Source organism: Carassius gibelio, chromosome B7 (assembly GCF_023724105.1).
Source record: "Carassius gibelio isolate Cgi1373 ecotype wild population from Czech Republic chromosome B7, carGib1.2-hapl.c, whole genome shotgun sequence".
Classification (NCBI taxonomy): Eukaryota; Metazoa; Chordata; class Actinopteri; order Cypriniformes; family Cyprinidae; genus Carassius; species Carassius gibelio.
This window is the reverse complement of record NC_068402.1, coordinates 11072955-11099588: the sequence shown is the minus strand read 5'-3', so window position 1 is coordinate 11099588 and position 26634 is coordinate 11072955. Positions and strand designations below refer to the sequence as shown.

The 26634-nt window shown below is 37.7% G+C and overlaps 4 protein-coding genes and 1 pseudogene across 9 annotated transcripts in view; 2 read left to right on the top strand and 3 right to left on the bottom strand.

Moving 5' to 3' along the window:
- The first annotated feature begins 169 nt into the window (after positions 1-169).
- On the top strand, positions 170-3759 carry fam113 (family with sequence similarity 113). The gene is made up of 9 exons (XM_052560130.1): positions 170-464; positions 541-620; positions 1096-1328; positions 1412-1562; positions 1646-1880; positions 2278-2364; positions 2638-2703; positions 3100-3228; positions 3327-3759. Exons 1-9 carry the CDS (start codon positions 392-394, stop codon positions 3440-3442), a joined length of 1170 nt encoding a protein of 389 aa, XP_052416090.1. The 5' UTR covers positions 170-391; the 3' UTR covers positions 3443-3759.
- Positions 3760-4176: 417 nt separating this feature from the next.
- LOC127961849 (citrate synthase-lysine N-methyltransferase CSKMT, mitochondrial-like) lies at positions 4177-5295 on the bottom strand (annotated as a pseudogene).
- Positions 5247-18771, top strand: otub1b (OTU deubiquitinase, ubiquitin aldehyde binding 1b). Of its 2 annotated transcripts, none has more exons than XM_052560131.1 (7): positions 5247-5342; positions 6430-6491; positions 14745-14843; positions 14929-15047; positions 15222-15306; positions 17948-18142; positions 18268-18771. In XM_052560131.1, the coding sequence occupies exons 1-7, from the start codon at positions 5300-5302 to the stop codon at positions 18463-18465; spliced, it is 801 nt and encodes a 266-aa protein (XP_052416091.1). In that variant the 5' UTR covers positions 5247-5299; the 3' UTR covers positions 18466-18771. The 2 variants fall into 2 exon arrangements, with proteins under 2 accessions (XP_052416091.1, XP_052416092.1); XM_052560132.1 differs by lacking the exon at positions 5247-5342 and adding an exon at positions 5446-5650.
- A 178-nt stretch (positions 18772-18949) lies between these two features.
- On the bottom strand, positions 18950-20306 carry LOC127961151 (cytochrome c oxidase subunit 8B, mitochondrial). Its single transcript, XM_052560133.1, has 2 exons — positions 20101-20306; positions 18950-19141 (listed from the first exon to the last, which is right to left on the bottom strand). Exons 1-2 carry the CDS (start codon positions 20215-20217, stop codon positions 19043-19045), a joined length of 216 nt encoding a protein of 71 aa, XP_052416093.1. The 5' UTR covers positions 20218-20306; the 3' UTR covers positions 18950-19042.
- Positions 20307-20912: 606 nt separating this feature from the next.
- The window catches only part of shroom4 (shroom family member 4), a 39747-nt gene continuing 34025 nt past the window's right edge, over positions 20913-26634 (bottom strand). For 4 of the 5 annotated variants that reach the window (XM_052560097.1, XM_052560100.1, XM_052560101.1 and 1 more), the window contains 5 exons: positions 25898-26515; positions 24455-25069; positions 24177-24315; positions 23572-23844; positions 20913-22435 (listed from right to left, as the gene is read on the bottom strand). In XM_052560097.1, coding sequence (XP_052416057.1) covers positions 22148-22435; positions 23572-23844; positions 24177-24315; positions 24455-25069; positions 25898-26515 — 1933 coding nt within the window. In that variant the 3' untranslated portion in view covers positions 20913-22147. The remainder of the gene's footprint in view (positions 22436-23571; positions 23845-24176; positions 24316-24454; positions 25070-25897; positions 26516-26634) is intronic. The other variant, XM_052560098.1, reaches the window with a different exon arrangement.

The window sequence follows — 26634 nt, the reverse complement described above, 5'->3', positions numbered from 1 at the left end:
TTCGTGTAATTTTTTTTTTAGTACAATATAGTTTACACTGATCTTCACATATTTTTTTCCCTGCCATCTGGCATTTTAGGAATTATTCCTCACTATTAGGTTAAAGAGATCGCTGGGATTAAGCCGATTTTACACAGGGAGTCGAACATCCAAATTGACATGTTTTATCCATATTAACCTCAAGGGGAGCAATGCCTCACTTTTCTTTCACAGCTGCTAGTAATCTCATTACACGCAATTAACCGATTTTATTTTAGCTAACCTACGATTTGGTTGTTTGATACTAAGATCCCGAAGTTCGAACATCATCCATATTGTATAGTTGTTTTTTAATACAAAGTTTGCTTTTCAGTGAATTTCTCAGTTTTAATTGAGACGGGTAAAAACCACGATGAGGTCTGTGACTCAGCGCACTGCAAAGCAGCTGCTGCACAACAAGTTCGTTGTGGTCTTAGGCGATTCAAGTAAGTACTTTCGAAGATTAATAGGTATTGTGATAACAATGGCCTTCTTGGTTTTTAATAAGACTTTTCTCTCTAGTTCAACGTTCGGTTTACAAGGATCTAGTCCTCGTGTTGAGGAGAGATGCGTATTTAAGTGTATCACAACTAAAAAGCAAGGTAAGTATCTGGATTCGAGTTTTATTAGCTGTATGTTATATATTATATATTTCAAATCAAGAACTGTGTGTGTGCGCGCCTGTCTGTCTCTGTGTTTAATGGTAGGCCTGTCTGATTTCTTGCTGGTGTAAACTTGCAGACCATTTTGGACCAACAACAAACCAGCTTCAGTGCCAGCTGGCCTCGCCATGTTAGTGTTGTCAGGCTGGGTTTTGGGACATTATAGCTGGATGACCATCTAATTACCAGATACCATGTCCAAAAGTTCAGCTATCTATACTTCTCATCATCAAGATTTTGTCAACACACTCTCTAATGTACAGATATTGGTCAATAAATGTGTGAATGGAGGAAACACAGAGCTGCTGTGAATATTGTTACTTCTGTAATAACCGTGAGAAGAATAGTAATTTTTCCTTTTTTCCAGTATAGCTTAAGCGATGTCTGATGCATCTCTCTTGTCTATATTTCCAAGGGTGAGTTTTCCTTTGAGCAAGACTCTCTGGTAGAAGGTGGCCGGCTCGGTGAAATGAACAATGGCACTGCCTATAAAGAAGTGAGACAGTACAGAACGGATCACCACTTGATCCGTTTCTATTTTGTCACGCGTGTCTTCTCAAACTACATGGAGAGCATCTTGACTGACTTTGAAACAGGAATGAAACCAGACCTGGTCATCGTCAATTCTTGTGTGTGGGATATATCAAGGTGGGAGTGGTCTTCACAGCTTTTTACAGCCAGAAGATATTTAGAATGCCGTAATGTAATTTTTGTTTTACTGCAATGTACAGGTACAGCCGTGAATGGGCAACCGAATATAGAAATGACCTTCACACATTCTTCAGTAAACTGAAGGCCATTTTGCCTCCAGAAAGCCTGGTCGTGTGGAATATGACCATGCCTTTGGGAAAGAAGATTGTGGGTGGATTCTTGGTTCCAGAGGTGGGTTACAAAAAAAAAACCACTATGTTGTGATGGTGAGAATCAATAATCCCGGACTTTTTCCATCTTGCCCACAAATTCAGATCCAACACATGGGTCCCACATTGAGATTCGACGTGATCGAAGCAAACTACTTTGGAGCCACTCTTGCCAATGAGTACGGCTATGATGTGCTAGACTTTCACTTCCAGTTCCGGTTCAGCCTGCAGCATCGTATGCAAGATGGTGTACACTGGAATGCTGTCGCCCACCGGCAGATTACCTGCCTGCTACTGGAGCATGTAGCGCAGGCGTGGGGAGTGGAACTGCCAGATCTTGGTGAGAAATGCATAGGGATGCATGACAAACATCGGCTGATATTTAATGCGCATCTTTTGAGTAAAGCCGGTTCTGTAATCGGCTGTAAATCTCTACATGTGTGTGATTTCACGTGGAGCAGCGTTTACTACACAGAGACGTTGTTCACTGATAAGCTGTGCCAAACCACAATCATATTTTGCGCATGTTTATCGTGCATCCCTAGATAAGCAGGTTGTGTTTGTTGTCGTTGGTTAGCTGTAGAGTAAAGGTGCAAAATACTGTTAAGTTTCTGTAATTCTGGCATCAATTTCTGTTCCAACAAAACGGTTCACAGTCATTTTTTGTTTAATGACTTGCTTTAGAGTACATAGAACATTTAGTCACCCAATTTTAATTTATTTTTCTTTTTTTGCAGACCAGGTTAAGGCAAATGATCACCCACCATTACATTACAGCCATAACTGGAAGACTGCTACATCAAGTGTTCCTGCACGCCATCAAGGTGGATTACTGTACAATAGTGCAGACTCAGTATGATGTTGTTTTTGAGTAGATTTAATAAGAATGCACTAAATTGTTGTAAAGGATACTCAAAGAATCATGATAATTAATAATTTTCACCAAATTAAGCAACACTGTTTTTGACCAAATGAAGTCTTTGTGAGCATAAGAATTTATGCCAATCCCAAACTTTTTGTAGTGTGTATATACTATATATAACTTGCAACATTTTTCCTGTAACATTTCAATAATTTAAAACATGCCTTTTTAACAGGTCCTCTATATAGCAACGAGAGAGGCTTCAATCCACCTGTGATGCCTGCCATCCACTATAACACTGGTAACATTCCAGCGATTCCTGAGAAAATGTACTTAACCAGCACAGTTATTCTCATGATGATTCATTTTGGATCAACTAATTGTACAGTTCAGTAAGCGCTGGGGGATGGTGTAGTCATAGATCTGTATAGATGCCATATTTGACTGCTCCAGATACATTCGATTGGTCAACTTGACATTATTCACCATAATAATCAATGAATATTCAAAGATATACATGCGTATAACTTGCTGTTTTAGACGTACACAGTCAACTTGCACTTGAGAGTTCGCAGGCTGTTTCAAAAATGGCAGATGGCTTGCATATCTCAGGACGCTAATGAGGCATCTACATATATGGTTATTAGTCATGTTTTTTGTTTAAATAAAAGCAATCGTTCTTACTCTCATTTTCCAGCTCCAGCCTGGACACCAGGCCAAAAGATGAGACAGTTCAGTGGCTATGCTTCACAGTTTTACAGCAACGATGTACCTCCCCACTTTACAACAGGATACCAGAGCTTTGAAAGGGAACCCTTCTACAGAGGTACAAATAGATTTAACTTTTCTTTTTTTTAAACCATCTGTATCTTAATGTATTATGTTAATGTAAAATTGTACTAAACATCTGGTTATTTATTCAAGGTGTTAATCCAGCTGCTGCCCCCTACTGGCCAGTGAACAACTTGGTCATGAAGCACAAACAGAGAAGAGCATATAATCCTTACACACGAGAGAGACCACGTACTTACAGATACTGAATCCACTCTGTACTCATTGTGTAAGGCCAGAATGAGGCGTTGTTGAATCCCTTCCTTTCAAGTAAAAATATACATTCTGCATGATAAATATTAAGCACCTTGTTGGAATTTTAGGAACTGTTGTTTTGGAGGGTACGTACTGAAATGTCATTTATTTTCTTATAAGTGATGCTTGTTTATATAGCCTTTCAATGTTATATGATTCTCGTGTTACAAAACTGTGATATTGTAGTTGATTTGCCACTGATGGAAAAATGAAGCGCCACAGGACAAAAAAATTATTTTAATTCTGAAATAAACATTTATTTTATTCAAAAGTCTGTAAAATTGTAATTGTATTGTTTCCTATTTATCTGCTACAATGTAAATGGGTTTTTGATTAGGCAAGCACATTGTGCAAGAAAAAAAATATTTTGCTACTAACACTTTTTCACTTTGAAACCTTTTCAGATGTACAAGGTGAAATAGCTGACCCCTCTCAATTCTCCCAGCTCTTGAACTCCTACATCAGCTGCCAGTGTAGCAACTCTAACTTGTCTCTCAAGCCATATATGCCTGGCATCAGGATCCTCATCCTTTTTGCCAAGGTTTCATAAAGGGGGGGGAAGTTGTGGTCTAGTGGTCAGAGTTTGACTCCTAACCCTAAGGTTGTGGGTGCGAGACTTGGGCCAGCAATACCAAGACTTAGGTGCCCTTGAGCAAGAGCCCCAACTTCTTCCCAGGTGCCGCAGCATACATGGCTGCCTACTGCTCTGGGTGTGAGTTCATGGTGTGTGTGTGTGTGTGTGTGTGTGTGTGTGTGTTCACTGCTGTGTGTGTGCACTTTGGATGGGTTAAATGCAGAGCACGAATTCTGAGTGTGGGTCAACATACTTGGCTGTATGTCATGTCACTCATCTAAGCATTGCTCCACTATCTGTCCAGCCTTAACTTGACCTTTAGACCTAACTAAAGCATCCTTGTCCAATATTAGGTCCAGACTGCTGTCCACAAAGTATGCTCTCAACTGTGTGCAGTCAAGAAAGGATGGTAGTAGTAGAGGATGGGTTGCATGGCTGCACTGACGTAGAATAAGCTCACCTCTCCATAAGTTTCACTGCAACTGAAGAGATGTCAGCACAGCACAGGTGACCTTGACGGCACATGGAAAGGTTTTGTAGATACAAGGTGCTAATGTGGATGTGCCACAACCCATGTCATGGATGTTCAATGAGCCACTCTGGGAATGAGAAATACCCTGAAGTACAGGAAGAATTAAGTCCTGGACGGCGTGAAATCCAAAGAACCACTCAAAATGTTTGAATTGGCCTTTGTTTCCCTTTTCTGTGTAGAGTTTGTCCCATGTTGCTTTGTTGTCCATGTTTTCAATCAACTCAGCTGTGAACACAAGTTTGTCTGCCAGTAGTGTGAGATTGGGGCCTTTGTTTAGAAACCTGTTAGGAAATGATTAATTTGGCATGTTTTGTTTGGTGCCGCAATAATCTTCGAGGTTATTACATGTAAAATACAAATATTTCACAGATTAAGAAACAACTATTTTTAAATTGTTTTAATACCTATGAAAAATACACAATCAAGTTTTGCTCCAATGGAGCCAAAATAATCCTGCAAAATATTCCACGTTTATGACCAAAGTACATTTGATAAGAAATTAGGGTGGGAAAAAGCAAATACTTGTCCAACTAGTATGATGCCGTATTTGTGCCTTGGGTCAGGGTCCTCAGCGAGCCTGGTAAATAACATTAAAAAAAACAACCCTCAAGTAAAGGTATTCCGTATTAAACAAAACACCGGCAGCATGACACGACCCGGAAGTGTACGTGAGAGAGGGGGTGATGGTAAAAGAACTCCATCAAGATGGCGAATGAGCAGCAGGAATCATCACAGGGAGAGATGGAGGGTAAGTGCAAAAATAACATTCCGCCACGCAGTTTAAAAGATCAGCTGACGTGCGTAAACATCTGGCAGGGATGCACGAGGGAGCTTGCATTAGAGAAACAATCTGCTGCAGAGCAGAGGGGGAAATGCAGAGCGTTAGATGAACAAAGAGTAGACTCTTCGCTCATACAACCATGATTAAATCCCAGTCTTATTATATTTGCATTACGACTCAAAGACTTTTATTTTACGCTCTTGATTTAAATAGGGTAGACTTGTTTGACAATCAGCTGCAGACCGTAATATAATATTGAATCAGAGTTTATGGATGTAAGTGGTGAATCTCTTGTGTTTTAGTTGCGTGGTAACAGTTGCAGGCGGTTATTGGGGTGCGATTTACGTGGAGGTCTGACCCCTGCAAAGAAGGTTTGGTCTCCCACTGATGATGAATGTCCAAACTAGATGTGGGGGGTGGGGGTCCGGTAGAAAGTAGGTTAGACTATTCATGATATGGAGATATACTTGTAAATATTAAAATGCATTTTGGCATCCCCTGAAGTGGGTAGCATTGAACTTAACGTTACCTAGCGGTTGACAATGCAACGCTCATTCATATACATGGACGGAGCAAGAACAACTAAAATGCATGGGTTCAAGTTAGTTTTATTCAGCCGAGTGGTAAGATTTACCCACTTCGACTTAATTATTTTGCACTGAATTTACGGAGCCACCTATTTGTTTAAATAATCAAAACATCAACAGCAACGCTGACACACAAGCGCGCGGTTCTATCAGTCAGATGCACGTGACATTTCTAATTTGAATGTATTACTACTATAAAAAACACTGCGCGCTTTCTTTCAGACTCACCATTGGCTGGTAGAAAGAAAATAAAATGGTTACATAAACGTTTTCACTTAAAAATGAAGATAAGGTAAAGGTGTGATAATAATTACATAATGTCAGTAATTGTCAGTAAATAAAGCCATAGGAGAACTGTGCTTCTCTGATCAACACGCAGCGGTGTTTCATTAAGAATCCACGTTTAAACTATTCGAGTGAGGGCCAGGTCCAGTTTTTCTATATATGTATATTTATTTATTTTGCAGGAGTTAACTGCCTTGCACACGACGAAGCCATTATGGCACAGCAGGACCGTATTCAGCAAGAGGTGAGTGTTCAGAGGAATGTCACAGAAAAAAAGGCTTTTAATTTCGATATATGGTAACGGTTACCGAACAAATCACTGATTATTCTCTATGTTTTGTCAAATTGGTAGCTGTTTTTTTTTTATTATAAATACAATTGTACTTAAAGGACACTTTAACAAAACATACCACTCTGTGATCATTTACTTTGTTCTAAAAACCTTTTTTCTTTATTCTAAGGGAAATTTTAGTCAGAATGTTTAGGCTGGTTTTTAATTCCATACAATTAAATAAATGGGCTTTAATTAAAGAGAAAAAATGCACCATGGTTGAAAGTAGTCCTCACATCTTGTGCACAATTTTCCAAGTCTTTAGAAGCCATACCATAGCTTTTAACAATCTAGAATTTAAAGCTGAAGTATTTAATTTCTGCCATTCAAAACACAAAACTGAATTGTCTGTTGACACCAAGAAATAACTACTGTATATTAACATCCACACCAACAGTAGATAACAGTCTGTTTTGTAGGGGAATTTACAGTTAAAACCCAAGGACCAGATATGTCGCAATGAAGACCAGGACTCAGAGATGAGTTCAATTAATAATAATAATTTTACTTGAAGAAAATAGTTTGCAATTTCATCAGCAGAAGTCAGCTTCAACACTCTCGAAGGAGTTCGCAGGCCGCCCCCAGTACAATACAAAATCAACCACAGTTATACCCTGACAGAGGATACTAATTGCGTCAATACATGAGTCAACAAAATTCTGATTGGTTCCAAAACCTAGATAAAACTCTCCAAAGACGTATATCTGATATGCTGGACACTGGCAGTTGATCGTTTGTCCTGGGACTGTCTGAGCTTCTCCCTGTACAGACAGATACTAACACACATACACAGAGAACTTATCTAAAATTCAAGGCTTTCTAGCACTGGCAAGTGTCTTATCATTACGGTTGGATACACACACATAATATGTGGACATTAATCTTGAGGAAAAGAAATACAGCACACATAAGGTTACACATTTCACTCTTGCTATAACTTGATTAATAGTCAAACAAGAAATCATGTAATAAAATAATTAATATCAGTATGAAGGATATGGCAAATCGGCATCCACTCCTTCAGTCCCCCGTTTTAGATCAATGTGGGGTCTAATACCCCACATCTGGTCTAATAAATGAGGTCAGGTGTAGTTGTGATGCATGCTAAGAATGCAGGCTGTTGGTCAACTTAAGCAGGTGCATATACTTAAGATCTCTGGTACTGGCTGACATTTCTAGTAATAAACACATTATTTTGTACAAAATACTTCCCATAATCATTCTTACTTCCCATATACATTCATCTACTTACTTAATCCCACAATATCGCCACTTGCACTAGTCTTTCTTCACATAATGTCTTTTCCAGTGAATTATTCTGTGTGTCCCTCTACCTGGAAAAGTGTCCTCCATCCATATATACTTTCATCAACATCTCTTTGTAAATACCTCTCTTCCTACTACAGCTACTTCACACTTACCCTCTAAAACAAAACATTTATCCAACAGCCTTAAGACTAAATTTGCATATTCATTAACCAGATTTAACAAATCATTAAAGAAAACCGCATACACTATAACCAATTCATTCTTTTTTTTTTTTTACCCTTAAGAAGGATATTTGCCTTATTTGTTTTCTTTTAGCATGTTTTATACAACTATGATGAATTTAAGTTAATTTGGTCATATCTTAAAATAAACTCATTACAATAAACGTATATATATTATTCTCTGGAAGCCGGGCTAAATGAATAACCACTGTTATTGCATTCCTGACATATGTCAGACCCTCAGTCACCTCACAGATACCAAATACAGACATTGCTTATAACCTAAATCCCAGTAAAGGTACCCTTATTTTATGAAAATCTATCATTTTCCCGATCAATGGTACAATTATAGAGATTGAATAACCATTATACCCTTTCATTCCAAACTTGGTGTTAAAAACACAAAAATAAACAAACCAAAAATAAGTAAGATCAATATTGAGCCATCTTTAAAAATAAAAATAATCATAATCATTATTTCCTCGAAAACCTAGAGCAGTTCCTAGTTTATTACTTAATAGCCCTTTTATTAAGCTTTACTTTCACCGCAAATCCATTTGCAGTCATCATAGTTCACATGCTGTTTACACATACATGAACCATAAACCTTGTCATTGTTAACACATTTGGTTAAAATTACATTTTAAGTATCGAAGTGTCTAACTTTTAAAATACAACTAACCGATCCACTTATTGTCATGCATGTATTTATTTTATACCATGACATTACTGTTAACCATACTCATTGCCTTATTATTACCTTTTTTTTTTTTTTTAAATGCAAATCTTGTCAATTATCATACCATATTACTGTACTCAGACTATATTAGCGACACATTCAGAAGCAAATCCTCAATACTTAGTATAAAGTCAATTTAGTTCTCACTGTTTTGTCAGTGATAAATGCTTACAGGTCAGCTACTTGATCAATGTCTTAAAATCCCTCGTTCATGTTTGTCATTTGGCAGTGATATTAATTTACTCAAAATTATTATAAACTGAAAAAGAGCAGACAGATTTCCCAATGTTATTACTAAATGAACAATACTATTACTTAGTTCTAAACGGCCAAATATTTATTAAAGAGACATCATCAGTTTCTGTAAATCTGTATTGAAACAGTATACATTATCAAAAAGACCTGTCAGTGTTCACAATATTAATTTGACTTGAAAAGTGTTCATAAGCAGCTCCATAGAGCCTATTACAATTGTGTTGTTTAAACAAAATTTATTATTATAATTTTTTTTGCTGTGCTATTTCAATTAATTCAAACCTCTTGTTATGGATTTGCTCCATTAAGGGGCTATCCACACGTTTTTGTTCAACTTATCTCTGTTCTACATAAACCACTACATAAAGCTTTTGCACTATAGTACACAAGCAGGATTCACTCCTTTGTTTTCCCACCAGGCTTCTTTATGTGAGGGTGCTCTCTGGATAATTTGGTTAGTGACGTAGCCAATCTGTCACTGTTTTTCTGCTGTCAAGTCTAAAATATTTACCTTCACCATTCAAACAACAATTTAGACCCTCATTTAAATTTAGGCATGGATTTTAAACCCATTTTGGACGGCAAATTTAAATTTCACAAATCCAATCATATAAACACTCTTTAACATATTAATCCAGAGAGTGATTTAAATCAGTATTATAAAAGACAAAACAAGTCATTATTACCAGTAGCAGACAGAGCTGGATAACCAATCCACTTAAAGCTCGTCCCATGTTCGGCATTGTCTTTTCATTAGTTTCACTCAGAATTATCGACTTCTGTAAAGTAATTTCACTTAACACATCTGTAATGATAAAACACTCATTCCAGAGGTTAGTGACTCAATTGAAACAAAACAGGAACAGAATTGTCCCCCAATAATATATATATAGCCATCCTCATGCATGCACATACTTAACACATTTATATTTTAACAGCTCATATTTAAGGTTTTCCTTTTGGTATTAAATCGGAAGGATTTAAACTCAAACATTGTCTGTGCATTTTACCAAGTTTGTACCTAATCTCTTATCTAATCTCAAAGTTTGCCTGTTCATTAATGATTTTTATTTTGAGAAAAATCAGCTGGGTTGTTTTGGTCTTAAAATTATTGCTCTGTTTTGGTTACTCTTTCTTAGCAGGCCAATAATAGAAGAAGAGCACTATCCCTGCCTCCACTCAAGCACTCTCTCTCTCTCTCTCTCTTACTGTGCAAAATATTATTTATTTATTTATTTTGACAATTTTTGCCAAACTTTAATTTAGACTATAATATAAAATTCATTACAACATATAACCCTAAATTATTCAAATAAGTTAAAAATGTCAAAGTTTCTAGATCTAAAATCTCAGTTTAAACTGTTTAAAATACATAATGCTAGGAACATTTCTTTAAAATTATTTTTACCTTACATGCTTAATTCCCTTAACCTTTGTTATCTAAACCATCTCTTGATTAAGCAGAAGCAGTCTTTATTTTTAGCCACCACCATATCTTGTTATCATCTTGTGTCATGCCTAATGACCTGCATGAGTAAAGACTATGATATAGACATATTAGTTCAATATCATTTTAGCCTCATAAGAAATTTTTGTCTCAAAATAATGGCTGTCATCACATGGTCTCAGATGGTTCTTGAAAGCCCATTGCCATTAACTTTTTATAAATAAGCTCCTTGTCCTCAGGGTGTGATCCCCTGGCATAGTTGCATCAAGTTGTGGACGCTTGTCACAACAATCAATTAAGGAATGTGGTTGCTGGTGATCAGGTCTGGAGGAGCTCACATTTTGAGGCAGATTGCTGTACTTCATACAGTTCCCCTCTTAATGATGCTCTAGGCCTATCAAGCATCCGCTCAACTCCACTACCATCTCACATATAACACCTCCCTTCAGGGCAGGTGCCCAGTGGCGGTGACCCCCTGCCTTAGGTTGTCCCCTATTGGCCAGAAGAGGATCTTACCCGTCATTGAGAAATCACCTCATGCACACTGGTAACCACTCTTTCCCGTTGCAACATCCTCGACAGTCTTCTTCCAGAATCCAGTATTTCCTGCAGCTTAGGAAAGGTGCACTCAAGAACCATGAGAGCCATTGACAGCACCTACTAGTGTTAAAACATTGAAAAAGGTTAATCAAACTAATATTTAATCGCTAAACTCAATTGGATACCTCCAAACTATCATGCTGAGATTACTCAGTGAATTTATTTTTCACACCCGTCCATTCATTGTAATTTTCTGTTGCTTCTGTAGCTGCAGCCATCAGGCCCTGTATGATGGTGGAGACTAAAAATAAGACAGATAAGTTACTGGTCATAGAACAAATAGCAATACAACTGTTTAGCTATTCAAAATTATTACATCTATAGCTCAGGGTCTGTATTATGATTTTAAAGACCTCATGTCTCTTCAACAATTGCTCCTAAATTGTTATTCATTATTTTTATAATCTCTTATTTCTTACATGCATTGGGCAGTTGAACATTTAACTACCAATTGCCCTCTTAATACATTAAATCTGAACTCTTTTTAGTATGTCCTTTAGCATCTCTGCCTATGATTTGACTGAAACACTGTGCTGTACTATAAATATCTTATCACTTAAACACAAGCTCAGATAACGGCATTTTAGCTTACTTTGAATGAGAGAGAGAGAACTCTGAGGGATTCAGGACTCGTAACAATGCATTTTCATTCATTTTTAACATAATTTCATCGTACTATCATTTTATTCTAGCCCAGTTTAAAACTTGTCAGAAATTATATGCATTTTAAAAATAAACATCTTTATATTTGTATTTTTACTTTATTTTCGCAACTCAAATGTTTCTCAAAGTTCTTTGCAGTCATTGTCATTACTTTTACATCAACTTGTATTTATCCATTCACTTAATTCTGGCCATGGCTTCTGAATTTCAACATTGGTTTTAAATCTGTCAGAGGTTATCTGACCCAGGTATATTACTTTGGGTCTTGCTAGCATGCTGTCTTCAAAGTTACTTTGAAACCCCCGTTTATGTTACTTGTTTACAACTTTATCATCTCATAAACAAAAAATAATTTTCTTTTCTCTTCTTTTTTCTTTTTTTATGATGCTGCGTGACTACAATTTTGCAATCCAACAATAAAATTACTCTTTTGGCCAAACATTAGTAAATATAGGAATTACATTTTTTTTTTTTTTTACTCAGAACATGTCTCTGGTACTTTTAAAGCTTAAGCCAGAGTCATGGTGGGGGCCAGCATGAGATAAAACAACGGCGTCATTGTAGTCAAAGTAATTTTATCTTTTTTAAAGCAAAACATAAGCTTCTAAGTTTTTCCAAAATGCCACTGCCAATTTGTGTGCCTTCAGTTTTTTTTTTTTTTCACTAACCCAGAATTCTGTTCAGTATTCCTTGTCAGGACTTTCAACAATTATATAGGAACTGGAACAGGTCTTATGATATCATTCTTTGTCATTTAAACCTTCTATGCACAGAGAATCAGATTAAATCATCACTCAGTTACTTCTGGGATTATTTTTAACAAATCGGCACATACATTTATAAATGTTTATTTCTCAGGTTCTTTCTAAGTTTAAAGCCAATCAAGTTTTTGTTTTAACATTACAATCAGAATTAAAGCTCAGACTGATCATTCTTTAAATGAATTCAGAGAATATATATATATATTTTTAAAGTCAGAGCTTCAGAGCCAAACTGTTTACAGCATTTGCTCTCTTCTGTTTCATTATTTCTATCAGGGCTGACCAGGTTACCTAATTTGTCAGTCATATTTCTATCATAAACCAAAAACATATTGAGGCGGCGATCTTACCAACAGCACTTGACTTCTGCGTGATGAAATTGCAAAGTATATTCCAGAATTTCCATATACTGGTCCAATCCAATCAGGGTCATGAAAACTACATTTTAGCTCTTTTTGGGGTTGTTCCTGAGGCATCCCAGATCAATCAATACTTTCCCTTTGCATATATCCCTATATTTTTATAGGTGCACATATGAATTATCACTATTTATTTTTAAACACTAATTTTGGATACTCTTTTCCCTAACCACTAACCTGGCCTATTTCTAAGCTCGGGGCGCCCCTGTCTGTAATGGTGGGTGATCGAGAGTTGGAAGAGCGAGATACGACTAGAACCCCCGTCTAGCGTCTTACATTCTTCTCGGGATTTCCCATACCCCTACTTTGGCTTCCCTGGCCGTAAATGCACTGCCCTTTATGGCCTCTCGTGCTTTTCGGCTTTCTGTGCTTGACCCAGCACTGCCTATTTACGGCTCTATGTGTCCCTTGTCCCTCAGTGCTTGACCCAGCACTGCCCTTTACGGGTTCACATGCCTGTTAAGAATGCGTTTTTGTCCCCCCTGGACTGTGCACACCTAGAAAATTTTTACGTCTCTCTCTAAGACCTATAGGTGTGCACCTGTTCCCTCTGTAACTGTACACATCTCTAAATATCTTATATCAAGACCTACCGATGTGTACTTGTACCCCTTATACTCACAAGGTTACTTATTTACAGGTATATTGTGACACCAATTTACCTTACTCCACCCTGGAGCTGGTGTCTACCCCCTCACGTCTGAGTGAGTCTATCGTTCCTCCTTCTCTCGACCCCCTCCACTTACAGACAGTCCCTAACCAATAATATTAAATCTAAAATCTTTCCTACCTTGGTTTGATGATTGATCAGGGATGTCACCAAAGAACTATTGCCCGCCGATCCTCCACCATTAACTGTAGGGGAATTTACAGTTAAAACCCAAGGACCAGATATGTCGCAATGAAGACCAGGACTCAGAGATGAGTTCAATTAATAATAATAATTTTACTTGAAGAAAATAGTTTGCAATTTCATCAGCAGAAGTCAGCTTCAACACTCTCGAAGGAGTTCGCAGGCCGCCCCCAGTACAATACAAAATCAACCACAGTTATACCCTGACAGAGGATACTAATTGCGTCAATACATGAGTCAACAAAATTCTGATTGGTTCCAAAACCTAGATAAAACTCTCCAAAGACGTATATCTGATATGCTGGACACTGGCAGTTGATCGTTTGTCCTGGGACTGTCTGAGCTTCTCCCTGTACAGACAGATACTAACACACATACACAGAGAACTTATCTAAAATTCAAGGCTTTCTAGCACTGGCAAGTGTCTTATCATTACGGTTGGATACACACACATAATATGTGGACATTAATCTTGAGGAAAAGAAATACAGCACACATAAGGTTACACATTTCACTCTTGCTATAACTTGATTAATAGTCAAACAAGAAATCATGTAATAAAATAATTAATATCAGTATGAAGGATATGGCAAATCGGCATCCACTCCTTCAGTTTGTTCTAAGGAAGATGCACTTATCTGGCACTTTAGATACTATAAAATAAATATTATCATCCACACCAATGCACAAGAGTGTTCTGTTTATTATGAGTGCATGCTGCAGTTATGTCACCCACTGCTTTAAATTCATATCAACTGTTTTTGAAGAGGTTGACAGCTTTTTTCATGATTCACGTTCATTGTATGGAAAAGAACCGAAACATTCTGCTTAACATCTCTCTTTGCGTGTAACTGAAGAAAGCAAGTCAAATAGGTTAGGAACAATATGAGGATGGCTGAATGAACTAAACCTCTAACTGCTTGTGATTTGTTTTAATAGATAGCCACCACTAACCCTTTAGTGTCGGACAGACAAGATCTCTCTGTGCTTCAGGGTGAATATGCTTCAGAAGACACCATTTACCAGCTCAAGATAAAGGTCGCCACATTTTCGCAACTTGCTTTATATGTAGTAAGTGCCTGAAACCTTCTGTAAAACTGTTATTCTTACATCTTGATCATAGGACCTTCAAAAAAAGTATTCCTGTGTTCGAAAGACACGGCCGGATGGAAATTGTTTCTACAGAGCTTTTGGCTTTGCACATTTGGAGTCACTACTGGATGACAGCATAGAGCTGCGAAGGTAGTGTACTGTTGGATTTGGGTGCCTAATGCAGATACCATTTCTTTTGCTTGGAATAGTTAAACTAATTCAGGAGATAGCAGGTACCTTATTTACAAGTTCCATTTTCTAAATAATTTGTTTTTGTAATTAATTTTTAAATACCAGACCTGTCTTAATTTTGGCTCTATATAGGTTTAAAGTTCTTGCAGCTAAAAGCAAACTGGACCTTGTAAACCAGGGCTTCACGGAGTTCACTATCGAGGACTTTCACAACACTGTGAGTTGATAATTGTATCAGTTAAAAATTATGCCCTATTGACATGCATTTTTTATTTATTTTTTCAGAATTTGACTAATTAAAAAAAAAGTCAAAATTATCCATGTCAAGTATACAGGTGAATCTCAAATTAGAATGTTGTGGAATAGTTAATTTCAGTAATTCAACTCAAATTGTGAAACTTGTGTATTAAATATATTCAATGCACACAGACTGAAGTAGTTTAAGGCCCAATCCCAATTCTACCCATTAGCCCTTCCCCCTCTGTTTTGCGCGTTCACATGAAGGGGTAGGGGTGTCTCAATTCTCTTTTGGTTGTAGTGGTAGAGGGAAGGGCTAGATAGTCCTTCAAATGAAGATTTTTCGGGACCACACTTCAAACTAAGGGGTATGAATTATCTCGGCAACATGGCTGCTACAGCGAACCAAAAGACACATAAATGTAAGCTTTTTTGGCATAAAGATTTTAACGAAAAGTAATCATTTGTTTTATGTTACATTCAATTGTGAGTTCATATTAGTGGTCATGTAAATCGCTGTTTGCTAACGTCATATCATTACAGACTGCATGATAGTGCCACAACATATGTCTGATCAGGTCGATAACTGCCATAGACATTGATGGGGGCTAATCCCCCCAATAATTAGAAATCGCTAAACCATTTTATCAAATATTGCCTATTCGAGAGAGAGAGAGAAATTAAAGTTGCATGTATTCGCGTCTGTGCGTATATCTTTTTAGAGTGAGTTTACTTAAAAACAGCGATTGTATTCTCTCGTTTCTGGAAAATATAGGGATTCAGTATTTAAACTGTATTTAATAAAGTCATGGGTCAGCATTGACAAGTTTATATTCTCCTGGATGTGTGAGCTGCACGATTTCCGATTATGTGTGTGTCAGTAAGCAGGGCATTAATACAGAACGATAATTAAAGGTTCTAATGCACACCAGTATATGTGTGTATTGTAAGAGCTAGACAACGAATGATGGCGTGTGACGCCATGGTAGTGGTGTCCCAATCCTTAGGGGAATATTTTCTCCCCTACCCCTTGACACTCTGTTTCAAGGGACAAGGGGAAGGGGTAGGTGGAGGGGAAGGGGTATAAAATAGAATTGGGATTGGGCCTAAGTCTTTGCTTCTTTTAATTGTGATGATTTTGGCTCACATTTAACAAAATCCACCAATTCACGATCTCAACAAATTAGAACACTTCCTAAAACCAAAAAAAAGGAACAAATGTAGTGAATTGTTGGTCTTCTGGAAAGTATGTTCATATACTGTACATGTACTCAATACTTGGTAGGGCTCATTTTGATTCAATTACTTCCTCAGTTCAATGTGGCATGGAGGTGATCAGTTTGTGGCACTGCTGAGGTGGTATGGAAGCCCAGGTTTCTTTGACAGTGGCCTTCAGCTCATCTGCATTGTTTGGTCTCGTTTCAAATTTTCCTCTTGATATTAGCCCATAGATTCTCGATGGGGTTCAGGTCTGGTGAGTTTGTTGACCAGTCAAGCACACCAACACCATGGTCATTTAACCAACTTTTGGTGATTTTGGCAGTGTGGGCAGGTGCCAAGTCATGCTGGAAAAATGAAATCAGCATCTTCAAAAAGCTGGTCAGCAGAAGGAAGCATGAAGTGCTCCAAAATCTCTTGGTAAGCTGGTGCAGTGACTTTGGTTTAGAAAAAACACAATAGACCAACACCAGCAGATGACATTGCACCCCAAATCATCACAGACTGTGGAAACTTAACACTGGACTTCAAGCAACTTGGGTTATGAGCTTCTGCACCCTTCCTCCAGACTCTAGGACCTTGGTTTCCAAATTAAACAAAATTTGCCCCTTATCTGAAAAGAGGTCTTTGGATCACTGGGCAACAGTCCAGTTCTTCTTCTCCTTAGCCCAGGTAAGACGGCTCTGATGTTGTCTGTGGTTCAGGAGTGGCTTAACGAGGAATACGACAATTGTAGCCAGTTGTGTGGAGGCTCTTGATGCCTTGACCCCAGCCTCAGTCCATTCCTTGTGAAGTTCACTTAAATTCTTGAATTGATTTTGCTTGTCAATCCTCATAAGGCTGCGGTTCTTTCGGTTGGTCGTTCATCTTTTTCTTCTACACTTTTTCCTTCCACTCAACTTTGTTAACATGCTTGGATACAGCACTCTGTGAAAAGCCAGCTTCATTGGCAATGAATCTTTGTGGCTTACTCTCCTTGTGAAGGGTATCAATGATTGTCTTCTGAACAACTGTCAAATCAACGGTCTTCCCCATGATTGTGTAGCCTAGTAAACCAAACTGAGAGACCGTTTTGAAGGCTCAGGAAGCCTTTGCAGGTGTTTTGAGTTGATTGGCATGTCACCATATTCTAATTTGTTGAAATAGTGAATTGGTTAATCACCTTCAATTAAAAGAACCAAAGACTAAGACTACTTCTTTATTTAATACACGAATTTCACAATTTGAGTTGAATTACTGAAATAATGAACTTTTCTATGACATTCTAATTTGAGATGCACCTGTAAGTACCCTAGCCCTCATAGTAGAAGTAAATGAACAATGTTTACAGCACTGAATTACCCCTTTAAGTCCTTTAATTATATATTAAAATTATGCTCACTGTGGTTTCTCTCTGTTGTCAGTTTATGGATTTGATTGAGCTGTGTGAAAAGCAGCAATCACTTGGTGAACTGCTGAACTCCTTCAATGACCAGAGCGTGTCTGACTACATAGTGGTTTACCTGAGGCTTCTCACCTCGGGATACCTGCAGCGGGAGCATGTGTTCTTTAAGCACTTCATAGAGGGTGGCCGTTCGGTCAAAGAGTTTTGCCAGCAGGTGAGTGCCACCTAAAAGTATTAAATGTAAACTGGTTTGCCTAAGACTATGGGGAAAAAAATTAAATAAATAAAAGTAATAAGTAAGAAGCCTTAACATCTAATTATCCATGTTTCACTTTTTAGGAAGTGGAACCCATGTCGAAAGAGAGCGACCACATCCATATCATTGCCTTGGCAAAAGCACTGAATGTGCCTGTATTAGTGGAATATATGGACAGAGGCGAGGGTGGAACAGTGAACCATCATGTCTTCCCTGAAGGAAGTGAGCCACGCATCTTCCTGCTCTACCGCCCAGGCCACTATGACATCCTGTATAAGTGATGCTCTGTTTCCATCGTGAAGAAACCATCCCAGTTTTAAAGCCAAGTTGAGCCATACATATGTATGTGATGCTATAATTAATCTTAAAGTTTTCACTCTAGACCCCCCCCCCCCCCCCCATTACAAGATGTTTTTTCAGTGCAAACAGAATCTATTAAAAACTGACTCTGCATCAAACATCAGCATTATTAGGGTTGTACAGTCGGTTTTGTGGTTGTAAATGTTATCAATTTTCTTTGTGTTTTTCCTTTGTTATACTGCGTTTCATGAGTTTTATTAAAGGGGTTTAAACCCAATTAGACTGAAGTCTGTTTGTGGTTTCAGAAATCATTTTAAAATTCAGAAGTGGAGCTGGATCCAAGCCAGTAAAAAGGAAATGGTAAACCAGCATTATTAATCTCAGATAGCACAGTGATTTAAGTGCTCATTTTACATGAATTTATCCAATAAACTACACCTTGAGCAGACTGATGGCTACTAAAAGTAGGTTTGGGTAAAGGGTTTAATCATAATGTTGAACTCCATCCCATAGACTATAAAGGGGTATCTGACATTCGTCTGTTGACATCCTTCTCAGTCATGGCCGTTTTCTGTGGGAGTCACACGAGTTGGACAGGATCCATCCAGCCGGACCAAGGACAGCAATCGAGATAAAGGCCATCACAAATACGCTCTCCTACAGATGTGGGGGCAATGATATGACGATTATACAATACTGCCAAAGCAATCATTGTGGTTTTCATTCAATATGTCTGACTGTTGAACAAGTTTCAACTCCGCATTAAATCAAAAATATAAAATATTTTGTTAGTGCACAATGCTAGGCTTAAAGTCAAGTTAATCCACTGAAAAAAAAGAAAAGAAAAATAAATTAAAGGTCTTTGTAATCTTTAATCAGTCTGATCACATGGCAGAATTTGCTTAGCCACGCCCCTCGGTCTCGTACACTTGTGTAGTGGACGCGAGCGGCGCGACAAAATACGAACTCAGCTGCATTCCATTTATGAGGTATTGACCATAGACTGTAAAAAATAAGTGTAGACGGACTTTGACTGTTGCGGTGTAGACACAGTTTGCTAGGAGTGAGAGGAGCGCAAAAATAAAACCCGACCTCTACTTAATATTCCATGGTGGCGGCTTAATTTATTGAGGGAAAGAAAAAAAAAACACTATAGAAAGGACTTTGATACGAATCCCTTATAGCCTCACAAAGAATGATTCGTTCAAGAGCCGGATTGAATCAAAGCACTTATCTTTTTTTCAAGTCAAAATCATTTTAAACCAAAACTTGAAAACTCCCAAGTAGCAGAAGAAAAAAAAAAAGTTTGCAAAACGCATCGCAAAAGATAACAGTATGTAGAAGTAACACTTAATGAGATTAAATATTATAAAACGGCAAAAACAAAAATTCAACCAATAGATTCTTCTAAATTAGGTGAACCATGTCTACAATGTGAAGAGACATGATACTTACAAGTGTAAACACTTTAACTGCCAAAAAAGCAACTTAAACAATTATGTACCATGTAATAATAATTACATAAGAGATTTAAGGATTTGAAAACCGCTGGAAAGAACCGATTCGTGGAAAGCACTCGAAGTTTCCTATTTTCCTTCACCAGCTGTTGAACTTACCACAGCGCCGACTCCACTTTTTGCAGATTTAGAGTTAATGTAGAAACGCTGGGTTAAGACGTTTTGTTTGGGTGTATATCTGGTGCATTTGAGTGCTCGTACAAAGCCAAACATCATACAAGTTAACGTTAGCCTATTGTAAACTAACACTGAAGAAATAAGACCAGAAAGCACTTGCTTGTGCGTTTCATTTAGAATTTCAAGTTTCCCGCCAAGTATTAATAAGCTCACCTAAGCACTGCATTCTATCCAATCAACACCCTTGTTAATTATTAATTAGTTTCTACAAGCTATTAATCTATTAAAACACACCTCAAACATGAGAATGATTAATTAACGCTAAAACAATGTTACATATGTTTTGTCACAATCAATCAGTATGCTGATAATGTATTTTTTAAAATACCAACTCCTTAGTCGGTTTAGGTTTAAGGTCAATTGACAAAATCATCATGGGAGGGGCCTTCTTTCGTGTGACGTCACACAAACAGGCTTGAGAAAGGGGAAACATTTAACGAGATAAAAAAAAAAAAAAAAAAACACTGGGTGGAATTTTTTATCATTATATGGTGGTTGTGTAAACACACTGCCAATACACATTTCAGTTAAAATATTTTGTAAAAAGTGCATGTAGCATCATATGATCCCTTTAAATAGTTTTGGAAGAACATGCCAAAGCACAGATCAAGTCTCAAAAACAACATAAAAAAAATAAAATAATAATAATAATAATGATAGGGCATAACCCTGATAGGATCTTGTTTTTAATTGTACATGTGAATCTTTTCAATAAAAAAAAAAAAAAGAGGAAATTTATCAATAGACCAAGTATTTCCTTTTATCTTCAGCATTATGTTGTTTACAATGTATGATACAACAAAATGAGCAAGAATAGTTTATAGTTATTAAACTATACATTTTATACAAAGTAAAGCACATTTACCTTTTTGATCTGCAATTTTGAAACCAAATACATATTTTCACTCCTTGTTTCTGTACAACAGGTTCTTCAAATACAAATTAACTTTACCTCCCTCTTCTTTGTCTCTCCTTAATCTTCATCTCAAGCTCCTTGTTTCGCAATAAAAAAAAAAGAAAAGAAAAAAAAAGACAAAGACAAGACTTTCAAGGCAGTAAATGGTCAATGAAGCAGCATTCCCCTTCCTTCTAAAGAAATGTCCAGTTTCTCACAAAGAAAAGGAAATCTAGTAGCAATCACCTCAAAAGTTGCCACGTTGTGAGATTATACAGAAGGGTTAAACAGTGCATCTCATTTAACTAAAACATGTCAATTTAAGAGCTTTGGTAAAGCAAGGCTGATCTTCTCAAGACATTTATGCATGTCATTTCTCAAAACAGGCACAGCATATTTATATTCTTACGTAGACATACATGTTATCTTTGGCTATAATCTGAGAAAAGTGTAGCAAATACTATAAGGCATACTGAATATGAAAACTGAATAGAAATGGCCCCTTTTGAAAACACTGCAATAATATGCCACACCATTTCAAAAAAAGTTCCAGTTATGACAGAATGAAACTCCTGTGACTTAAAGATGCACTTTAGGCATCCACTATGTACATGTTTTCATACGAATACGTAACAAAACATCTTAAACGGAACAATAACGTTTACCATGCCAAAGAATGGAACAAAATTGAATACATGCAATGTGAGGCTGTAAATTATTAAAGCAATTTGACCTTAAAACCAGAATGAAAGATATTGATATATATTGTGCGAATGAATACATACACACATAAATAAATAAATAGCAGTGCATGGACACTCACTCCCCCTACTGTAGTCAATGAGAAATATATGCACACATGCGTTCTTTGGCGGTGTCAGATGTTGACGGAGTAAGCGCAAAAAAATATATAAAATCAGTGAAAAAAAGTTTTTGAATTGAACTGAACATTTGTCTGTCATAGTTGTGCTTTTCTGTACTCAATTGGCACGTCAATGTAATGTCCTTTCTTCAAAACATACTGCAGTTCAAGGTTATTTTGGTCCTGTTATACATGCACTCATTCAGCACTTTTCAGTATTGTCCGTACCCCAGCCCGAACCCCAGCCCCAGGCCGAGGCTCTCTCGAAGTCCCCTGAGTTGCTCCTCGCCGAGCCTGATCTTGTCATCCAGTTGCTTCTGCTCTACCAGTAGGGCTGCTTTCATCTTCACAAAGTGACTGTAGTCCCGCATCTGTTCTGGGGTCAGGCAACATTCCAGCACCTTGCCAACTGCCTGTTCACGCCGGTCCACATGCTCCTTGAGCTCCTGAGCCTCTCCCATCTGCACCAGCAGCTGCTTCTTCTTTTCCAGAAGTTGTAGCTATGACATGATAGAGAGAATAAGAATAAAATTCTAAGCAAATCAAACATGCAGAAGGATAAAAACTAAAGGTATAAGGCTGTTTACAGGCCAGCCTTAGACCATCTGTTTACATTCACTTTAAATTCGACTGGTATCCAATATTTGTTTTTATATAAACCCCATCCAAAATGATAGTCAATGATCGCTTTACTATGCACATGGCAGACCCTCAGGTTTTGAATCGCTTTGCTATTAAAATTATTTATATAATACACGTCAAGTGGCCATTATTATTTTTGCCTGCATGGACAACAGCTGTCATGGATGTTTTGCAGCACAAAATCTGATATCGGATATGTATCCATTTATAATCCACATTTGGAAGTGGCTCAGATCGGATGTGGAAAAATCTGATCTTGTGTGGAAACGCAGCATAATATACTTGTATAGTGCTTTTTACAATACACATTGTTTTAAAGCCACTTTACAGAAAAAAATATGATGTCAATGTTTATGGAGCTATCTTTATGAATTATAGTCAAATTTTGCAGATTGGAGCTGGACAACAATACAATTTACATTTTGCAAAGATACAAATCAATCAAGCAGTTGAGATTTGCTATATTATTATACTTTATATTGCTATATGCAAGGATACACAAGTCAACATTGGAAGTGGATCCAAACCCTTCATCAAAGTTTTCCTAAAACCAAAAGGCGTTCTTGTCTTAGGACAGCTTTGATGAAAGGGTTTGATCCACTATAGACCTTATATAGCTATAGACCTTAGTCAGGGTAACATCATATTTCATTTTTGACAGGAAATGAGGCTGTGAGGAACAGACGTACAGTGCATTCAAATACTGTCGTTTAACGACATACTGATTGCTCAACTGATGAAAAGAAAAAACTTCAGCAGACAGACAGAATTCCTTAAGACAGTTTTTAAAGTTGTGAGGACCTTCATTAAGTGCATGACTGTACCTATCTCTTACAGCCTCATTTTCATCCACGCTAAATTTAATATGGCATCTAAACTGACTTAAGGTCTATACTGCATGTATGCAGATGAAGTTTGATGTATTATATATCTGAATTTTAATATATCACTGGGTGATAATATAGTTTAGATTTTGCAATATTTCTCTCCTCACCCTCTCTTGGTGGCCAGTCTCTGGGTCCACACAGTCCAAGGCGCTTTCTACCCGGATCAGTCTCCCAGAAAGAGACAACAGCAGGCTGGTCACCTTTTCTAGGTCACCGATGAACATTCGGTACTTGTCCACCTCGTTTGGCTTGCAGATAGCGAGCACCAGGCTCTCCACCTCTTCTCCCAGCTGAGTGTTGGCACGAATATCCTCTTGCAAGCCCCTCTGTGCCTCACGCAAGACACCCAACTTTTTACGAAGGCTCTCCATCAGCTGCTTCTGTAAGTGTAAACATTTACTATGAGAAGTGGCATATATATATATATATATATATATATATATACACACACACACTACTGTTCAAAAATCTGGGGTCAGTATATATTTTTTATTATTAATTTAAGAAATGAATACATTTAATCAGCAAGGACAATGCGCAGTTGATCAAAAGTGACTGCAAAGACTGTTACCAATTTTTATTTAAAATAAATGCAGTTTTTTGATAATATTGATAAATGACTGGTGTAACGGCTGCTAGTCACTATTATTCCATCAATGGAATAAATTAAGAAGTATGAAATAATCGAGCCATACATTTCTGAATCTTTCACCTTATAATTGAGTTCTTCCTCCTCTTCTTTTCTCTCTGAGATTTCTCGAAACCTGGCAAGAAGTTGCGGGTTGTCAGCTGACATGTCATAACAGGCTGATCGTGAAGCTTGTCCTGTGGATGTTCCCAGTCTAGAGGGCCTAGGAAAGAGTCATGGATCATTCAGAAGCAAAATATTGGAGATGAAGATGTGAAATCTTTCTGACAGAATAGAATACACTGACAATTCATGTAGAGTTTACTTTGAAACAAGTCTGAAACAGTATTATATTGGTGTACCTCTCTAGTGTTCCTCCGCTGATTGGGTGGCCCCCTCTCCAGCTCTCTCCACCCATCTCTTTATTTACACTCTGTGGAAGTAACTCTCCTATCAGCTCTTTCCTAGATAAACCATAATCATCCTCTAGAATAGAGTCCACCAAAGCGCCCCACGGCCCTCTAATGTTTCTCGCTGAAGGAGCCCCTTCCTCAGGCATGTTGTCAATGTCTGTCTCCAGCACTATAACGGGTCGAGCAAAACCCTGCATCTCCATCCTGTCCTCTCCTTCCCTTCTGTCAATTTCTCCTAACCGTTCATTCTCACTGATCTCATCTATGTCTGTTTCCAGTGGCTGGTTTCCATCTTCAATACTGCTGGGACTGCGGGAGGAAATAAGCTGGTTTTTGTAAACTGTTCCTGGGAAGCCTGCTTGATAGGGATGCAAGTTGTAGTTGTTCATGGAGAAGTAGGATTCAGGACACACAGGTCTAGTTGACAAACTTTTATCTGGGACTTCATGAGACCTGGTAGAGACCTGTGCATGGTAGTGAGGACCGGAGCGGTCCCACTCAGCTCGATGCTCAGAAAGGATGGGCTTCACCAGTGTGACTCTAGGCTCATTGTGAACAGATATTCTAAAATAGGGCAGACAGGAAGGTAGTTTATTCAAAAGTACATTACAAATGTCATTTATACACTACCATTCAAAGGTTTAGGGTCAGTAAGATGTTTTTTATTTTATTCATTCAGGATGCATGAAATCGACCAGAGGAACAGTACAGACATTTATGTTGTGTTTAAAACAAATGTTTTTTTTTTTAACTTTCTATTCATCAGAAATTCTATATATCTGAAAATACATCTGGCAGCAAATGATAATAATAATAAGAAATGTTTCTTGAGCACCAAATCAGCATATAGGAATGATTTAAGGATCATGTCACAGTGTAGACTGGAGTAATTATAATGAATAATGAAACAAAAAATTCAGCTGTCATCACAAGGAAAAAACATTTTGAAATATATTAAAATAGAAAACAGCTTTATATTTTTTATCAATTAAATGCAGCCTTGGTAAGTATTTTTTTTTTTATAAACATAAAAAATTCTTACCAACCCCATAATTCTAAAGAGAACTGAACATACAATTACTTAACCATACCAAATATCTGAATTAAAAAATCTTTTGGTATGAAGTCAAACAAAAAATGTCCTGATATCATAATGAAGAGAAAAAACCTTTAGTAGTTTGGCAAAATCTTTTTAATATTCAAAAACTAAAATGTATTGCGGTCTAATCAACATGTAGTAAAAAGAAAAACATTTCTTATTTTTAAGATGTGTTCTATCATGTATTGGAAGTATAAAGTTATACTTTAAATTTTTTTTTTTTTTTAAATGGTTAGGAAAATCAATAGGAATACCACGAAAAGTCTTGTGTGTGGGGTTGGAAGGTGTTTTACCTTGTGCGTGGTTCAGGCTGTGGCAAAGGTTGACGAAGTTCCTTCCTCATGTCTCTCTCTCTTGGGGGCAGGGCTACAGGTTTAAAGGCCCGACGTGTAAAAGCAGGGCTGGGGGGAGCCACCGAGTACTCTTGACCGCAGCGGTGATGGCTCTCTGAGACCTCCCTCGGAGGAAGACTATAGGAGCGCTGACGTGTCGTTTCAGACACACTGGGGGGCTGTGGTCGAGGTGGAGAGGAAGAGGGAGAGTAATAGAGTGGTGGGGAGGAGAAGAGGTTATGGTGGGATGCCCGTCTCTTGTGGAACTGATCCCATTTCGGGGGTGGTGGACGAGGAGGCGGAGGTCCTCTTTTCTTCTTTACTTCACCGACACATACTCCATTCTCATCCAGGTCACTAAGAGTGGACGCACGCATTCTGCTTGTCGTGACGTTGGTGTGCTTTTGAAAATTTTGAGTTTCCACACGAATGTCATTTTCTGACATAGCACGGTTTCTAAGGGGTGAAAAAAGATGCTCCTCAGTGCGGCCACCTGTCATGTTGCCATACTGACCCATGAAGCTAGGATCAGCGGTACACTCTCCTGTCTTGGAGTCTCTCCTACATCTTGAGTAGTCCCTGCAGAATAAGAAATGTTATGCTATACTTCTTATAAGTAATGGCTTGTTAATAGCCATACATAAATGAGTAAAACACATGCAAAATATGGGCAATAGCAGTAAGTAAATCTATTGAGA

Bases quoted from the DNA above. Each gene is read 5' to 3' on its own strand.
- fam113 (XM_052560130.1), top strand. From the start codon at position 392: ATGAGGTCTGTGACTCAGCGCACTGCAAAGCAGCTGCTGCACAACAAG. The intron at 1,881-2,277 runs GTGAGAAATGCA...CTTTTTTTGCAG, and splicing joins AGTGGAACTGCCAGATCTTG to ACCAGGTTAAGGCAAATGAT. The intron at 3,229-3,326 runs GTACAAATAGAT...TATTTATTCAAG, and splicing joins AAGGGAACCCTTCTACAGAG to GTGTTAATCCAGCTGCTGCC.
- LOC127961151 (XM_052560133.1), bottom strand. From the start codon at position 20,217: ATGATGTTTGGCTTTGTACGAGCACTCAAATGCACCAGATATACACCC. The intron at 19,142-20,100 runs GTAAGTTCAACA...CCACATCTGTAG, and splicing joins AAAGTGGAGTCGGCGCTGTG to GAGAGCGTATTTGTGATGGC.
- otub1b (XM_052560131.1), top strand. From the start codon at position 5,300: ATGGCGAATGAGCAGCAGGAATCATCACAGGGAGAGATGGAGG. The intron at 14,844-14,928 runs GTCGCCACATTT...TCTTGATCATAG, and splicing joins TTTACCAGCTCAAGATAAAG to GACCTTCAAAAAAAGTATTC. The intron at 18,143-18,267 runs GTGAGTGCCACC...TTCACTTTTTAG, and splicing joins TCAAAGAGTTTTGCCAGCAG to GAAGTGGAACCCATGTCGAA.